A 6,014-nucleotide genomic window follows, 5' to 3' on the forward strand; every position below is an offset into this window, starting at 1 on the left:
TGAGGATGGTGGGGGGGCCTCCATGAAGAGCCTGCTGCTAGCCTCATTCGCCTCTCGCAGCGAGACAAGCGAGCCTCGCTGGCTGGGGGTCACATTCCCCGCTCCCAGGACCCCGGGGGGGGGGGGGCTGCCCAGCTGCTGCTCTTCTCTTCTCTCCCCCGCCCTGCTGTGCTCGCAGCAACGGCCTTGTGACGTGGGCCAGGCGGAGAATCTGCGAGTGCCCAAAGTCACCCCTGAGCTCCGAGGCAAGTGAGGATCCTGACCCAGAGCTCACCGGCCCAGTCTGACCCCCCGACTGCCACGCCACGCTGGCCCTGAACGCCATGGCTGGGTTGCGGAGGAGACGGGGTCCCGCCGACTGCATGGCGGCCCACGGAGCTCAGCCATGGGGCGGGCGGTGGGGAAGTGGCCCCCGAACTCTTGCAGCTGCTCACATCTGCCCTGGGGGGAACCGGGGTGGGGGAGTTCTGCACAGAGGGTTTGCGCTGGTCCAGAGGGGTTAGCATGAAGAAGGAGGCAGAGAGAGCGAAGGAAAGCCAGGCTGGAGCAGTGGTTTGGGGCCGAGGGCTTTGGCAGGACAAGCTGCAGCATCACCCCAGGCCGGGAGGCCTGGACCGGGCCGCTCCCCCGCCCCCCACGGCCACCTCCCTGCTCCTGGCCACGGTGGGGGGCCAGCTACCGAGGGGGCAGTGCGGGCTCCCTTTCAGCCGGTTTACGGCAGGGAGGGAGGCGGGCTCAGCAGCGGTTTTGCCCCGCAGGGTCATTCTGCCTGGGCTGCCACGCCAGCAGCCCAGGCCAGGGGCACCCTGGGTGAGCTTCATAAACGGCGCCCACTTCTCCACCCCCCCGTACAGAGCGTACAATACAGCAGCCTCTCTTCTGGTGCACAGTCGGAAGGGAGCCGGGGGACGGCTGACGGCACATCTGGCCAGCGGCAGGCAGGTTCAGGCCATCCCCGCCCCCGTTGCACAGCTGGGGTGGGGTCAGCAGGCCTGGCCCTGGCTGTGGGCAGGGGTGTGAGCCCGTCTCCTGGGGCTTCTCCCCCCGCAGCAGCGCCCAGTCCCGGCACCCCGGGGCTCTTCCTCCACCTGGCTCTGCTGCTGACTCAGCCCCGCACGGGCAACTTCCCGGAGCGAGGGCGGCCCCGGCCAGCCGTGGGGGCAGGGGCGGGGGGGCACCTCCGTGCGTCTCGGCCATTTGTCCTGGAAACGGCCTCCCCCTCGACCCACACACGGTGGCCTGCACGTCCGGGCTGTGGCTGTCTGGAGGCCAGGCTGGCAGTGGCGGTGAACGTGGAAAGGCCGTGCCCAGGGCTGCCCACGGTGCGGTGGCCTGCCGGATCCGTGGCCCTTCCGCAGCGCTGAGCTTCGCAGCACTGGCGAGCACGAGGTGCGGCCGGGCGGGTGGGGGTGCGGACGGGCCAAGGGAAAGGCCGACACACACGGTGGGGGGGGGGCATCTTTTCAGATACCCCTCCCCCCACGGTCTGCCATCGTGACTCCAAGTCAAGGTTGCTCGCAGCATTCCCCAGTCAATCCCGAAACTCAGCCAGCCTGGAAGTTCTCCCCTCCCAAGCACAGGTGTGTCTGCGACTCCGACCCGCTGCCCACCCTTCCGCGCGGCAGCTCCCGCGGGTGCCCAGCCGCCTGCCCAGCGTCCTGGGCACGGGCCGGGCCAGGCCTCGCGGCGCGGCAGCGTTTGAGCAGCTCAATCCATGCAGACGTGCTCTCCCAAGGGGTCCCCCCGAGGTGCAGGGCACCCTCTCCTCTCCGTGCTGCGGGGTGTTCAAGTCAGGAGGTGCCCTGGGAGGAGGAGGAGGAGGGGGAGGAGTGGGGCGTGTGTGGGGGAGGGCCCCCAAGCGGCATCAGTGCAAGTTCTGGCGGACTCTACAAAGGAGGAGGAGAGACGTGGCGTTAAGCCCCCGCAGGGGAAGCTGGTGTGCCCCCGCCCGGGCCGGAGGGGCTCTCCCAGCCTGCCTCCTGGACCTGAGCACCATCGTCCCCAGCTCCGTGACAGGACGGCGAGGATGCTGCGGAAGGGGAAGGGGGGCGCACAAGGCCCCCAGCAGCGGGCCAGAGCTGAGGAGGCAAAACCGTCCGGTCCGGGAGGCGTGACCCTGAGTGGCAGGAAGTGAGGAGAGTGGGCCAGCCTGCCTTGGGGGTGGGGGGCGGGGGGCCGAGGGAGCGGCCAGGGCACGTGGGGCCGAAGCTGAGCAGACCCGCCGCTTGGCTGCCGGGATCTGCTGGTCCCATCCACCCCGGCAGAGGCGCCGGCTCACCTGTCACGTTGAGCAGCTTGGGCAGGAAGCGGTTCCAGAAGGCACAGATCTGGGCGCGGAGGCTGCGGTCCGTGCTCAGCGGCTGGGTGTTGAGCCTGACGTACTCCTGCCGCGACGGCGTGTAGAGGGGCCACCTGCCATCCTTGTCGGAGGGATCCGTGGGGTCCCTGTGTGAAGAAGGAGCAAATGGGCGGCTGCCGCGCCCCCCCCCCCCCCGGACAGCAGTCCTGCCCAGAGGTCTGGTCATTCACGGAATCACAGGATAGTAGAGCTGGGAGGGGCCATGAAGGCCCTCAGGTCCGCCCCCTGCAGTGCAGGACACCAGTTCACACCATCCCACTCGGGGGCTGCCCAGTTTCCCCCTGAATGTCTCCAGTGTGGGGGAGCCCCCACGCCTCCAGGCAGCTGGTCCCGCTGCCCCTTTGCTCTGGCCGTGAGGAAGAGGAAGGCAGAACACGCCCCAACGGAGCCAAGCTCAGGGAGCCAAGGTTCACTTGGGATGCCGGGAAGCACTTCCTGACAGTCAGGACCCCGAGGGTGTGGAATGGGCTTCCTCGGGAGGTTGTTGAGGCCTCATTGGTGAGGGTGTTCAAAGACAGGCTGGACGTCCACATGGTGGGCATGTCGTGAGCGGAGCCGGCTGGTGCCGGAGGTCATACTAGATGGCCCGGGAGGCCCCTTCTGACTCGCTCTGTTTCTATGTTTCTCTTCCTGATGTCCAGCCTGAATCTGGGTTGCCACAGCTTGAACGGATTATTCAATAATTGAGAAGTACTTCCAAATCACGAGAAGTAGTAGTTCCCCCATACAGACCTCACCTGGAGTCCTGTGTCCAGTTCTGGGCACCAAGATTTCAGAAAGATGCAGGTAAATTAGAAAGGGTCCAGCGGAGGGTGGCAAAAATGATCAGGGTTTGGAAACTCTGCCCTGTGAGGAGAGACTGAGAGAACTGGGCATGTTCACCCTTGAGGAGAAAAGGTTGAGGGGGATATGAGATCCCTCTAGAAGGACCTCAAAGGCTGTCACAGAGGAAGGTCAAGGTCTCTTCTCGCTGATGCCAGAGTGCAGGACACAGAATAATCAATTCAAGTTGTGGCAACCCAGATCCAGGCCGGACATCAGGAAAAGCTTCCTCATGGTCAGAGCAAGACGGCAGTGGGACCAGCTGCCCGGAGAGATGGGGGCTCTCCCACACTGGAGACATTCAGGGGGAAACTGGGCAGCCACCTGAGTGGGATGGTGTGATGTGGTGTCCTGCACTGCAGGGGGTGGACTTGATGGCCTTCCTGGCCCCTTCCCACTCTACTCAAAAAGAAAAAGGGAAGGACAATCCCAGCTGGCTTCTCCCCTCCTTGCCTTGCCTGTTCAGGCAAACGCGCTACAGAAGTGCCACACAGGAGCCGAAACTGGAACCGCACATTGAGACGGTGGTAAATGTTTGGTATATTTGGGAAACTCTTGTGAACTGCCCAGAGAGCTGCCGCCATTTGGTGGCACAGAAAATAAAACAAACAAACAAAAAAACCCAAATAAATATTTTGAAATACCGCTTACAGATTGTATTATATCAAGCGGCTTGGAAGTATTAGAACTCAATCAATGAACAGATATTGTACAAGTAGTTTTAGTGTGATTAAAAAACCCCCAAACCCTGGCTGCTAAAAATAAATCAGAATTTGAGGCAATATCATAAAGTAGGGACTGGTCCACCCACGCAGCCCATCTTCCCCCGCCTTGCTAGCACCCATCACTGGGGCATGGTAACAGCTTCCACCTGAGCCCCGGGACCCCCTTGGCCCTTCCGTCCCCCGAGCCGCCTCTCGGCTCCTTGTCCGCGCCTGCCCCCGCTGCCCGCCCCGGGCCCCTCGCCCTGTGGCCCCGTCCCTCCTGCCGGGTGGCCCTCCCAGGGGAGCCCCTGCCCGCAGCGGTGCCCGCCCAGCTGTCTCCCCGGCCCGGTTACCCCGTGCGGGCAAAGTTGACCCAGTAGCCCATCATCCTGCGGCTCAGCTCCTTCTCCTCGGCGGTGTAGTTGAGGCTGTCGTTCAGGGGCAGCCCGAAGACGAACTCGATCTCGTAGCCATGGGGGACGCCCATCCAGGGCGGCCAGATGAGGTTGGAGGCCCGGTGGTCGAAGAGGTAGGCGTGCACCTTGTTTCCCTGCTCGGCGTAACGGGCGGCGAAGTGCATGACCGGGCAGATGACGTTGTGGTCGCCCACGATGTCGTCCATGGCCTCGCGGTTCTTCTCCCGGTTGTCCTCGTCCTGCCAGTCGGTGTACTGCAGCACCACGGCCTCGGCGGCGATGTCGTTGGCGTGGGGCACGCCGATCCGCACGCCCTCCAGGAAGTCCTCGCGGCTGATCAGGCTCTCGTTGTCCTTGCTGAAGCCGGGGACCCCGTAGATGAGGAAGTAGGTGCCCTCGTCCTTCACGACCCCCAGCAGCACCTCGGTGTCCTTGAAGTTGCCGGTGCTGAGCATGGTCTCCGGCGTGTCGGGGAAGAAGTCTCCGTCGATGACCGGGACGAAGGAGAAGCGGAAGATGCTCTTGGAGGGCAGGACGGACCACTCCTCGTCGATCAGCTGCTGCGGAGTCTTGGAGCGCAGGCAGCCCACCAGCTCGGAGTCGTTGGTGAAGGGGCAGCCCACCCTCTTGCCCAGCAGGGTGGCGCGGCGCCGGCTCTCTGCCGGGGTGATGGTGGCCCAGGGCCCGTTGGGGGCGCCGCTCTGCAAAATGGCCCGCTGGAAGAGGGGCCGGCTCTGGATGGAGAGGAGGTGCATCCCCACCGAGGCCGCCCCGGCGCTCTCCCCGAAGATGGTGACTGCCTTGGGGTTGCCCCCAAAGTGCTGGATGTTGCTTTGGATCCACTGCAGGGCCAGGCGCTGGTCCAGCAGCCCCATGTTGCCCGGCGCTTCCTGGCTCCCCAAGAGAGCCAGGAAGCCCAGGGCCCCCACCCGGTAGCTGATGGAGACCAAGACCACCCTCTGCGTGTACGCCAGGTACCGGCCGTCGTAGACGTCCAGCGAGGAGGACCCACTGTAGAAGCCGCCCCCATAGATCCAGACCAGGACTGTGGCGTTCTTGGGCCGGGGCGACGGCACCCAGATGTTCAGGTACAGGCAGTCCTCGCTCATGTTCCGGTTCGGGTTCCACATCTCCGTGCCGTGGAAGCCGGGGTAGGTGTTGTCCACCAGCTGGTAGCAGGCGTGCTGGTAGGAGGTGGCTTCCAGCGGGCGGCTCCAGGGCTTGATGGCCTCAGGGCGCAGGAAGCGCAGCCGGCCCACCGGCGGCTCGGCGAAGGGGATGCCCAGGAAGGCCGCGATGTGGCCGTCGAGAACCGGCATCCGGAGGCCGCGCACCTCCCCCGTCTGGGTCATCACCTTCAGCTCGTCCACCTGCGCGGATGCAGCCACGGCGAGGAGGAGGAAGAGGAGGTGCCGAAGGAGCGGGACGCCGGGCAGGGGCATCGTGCTGGCCGGCTGCGGGGCCTCTGCCAGAGGGAGGAGCTGAGTTAGAAGAGGCCCGGCGGGGCTTCCTGCGCACTCCTGATCTGCTGCCGGGCCTCGCTGGAGCCCTCGCCGCGGCCCGATAAAGGCACCCTGGAGACTATCAGTGTGGCCCAGCCCTGCCGCCAGAGCAGAGCAGAGGGGCTGGCTCTCCATGGGGCAGGCGCCGGAGGGAGGGCTGCTCCGCCACCTGCCTGCACCTCAGGCCAACTGAGAGCCGGGGGGGGGGGGG

At 65.2% G+C, this 6,014-nt stretch overlaps 1 protein-coding gene across 1 annotated transcript; it reads right to left on the reverse strand.

Moving 5' to 3' along the window:
* Positions 1 to 1,683: 1,683 nt before the first annotated feature.
* ACHE (acetylcholinesterase (Cartwright blood group)) lies at positions 1,684 to 5,810 on the reverse strand. The gene is made up of 3 exons (XM_044417282.1): positions 4,239 to 5,810; positions 2,279 to 2,445; positions 1,684 to 1,886 (listed from the first exon to the last, which is right to left on the reverse strand). The coding sequence occupies exons 1-3, from the start codon at positions 5,741 to 5,743 to the stop codon at positions 1,786 to 1,788; spliced, it is 1,773 nt and encodes a 590-aa protein (XP_044273217.1). The 5' UTR covers positions 5,744 to 5,810; the 3' UTR covers positions 1,684 to 1,785.
* Between the last annotated feature and the right edge of the window lie 204 nt (positions 5,811 to 6,014).

Source organism: Varanus komodoensis, unplaced genomic scaffold, assembly GCF_004798865.1.
Source record: "Varanus komodoensis strain SLA01 unplaced genomic scaffold, ASM479886v1 scaffold87, whole genome shotgun sequence".
Taxonomy (NCBI): Eukaryota; Metazoa; Chordata; class Lepidosauria; order Squamata; family Varanidae; genus Varanus; species Varanus komodoensis.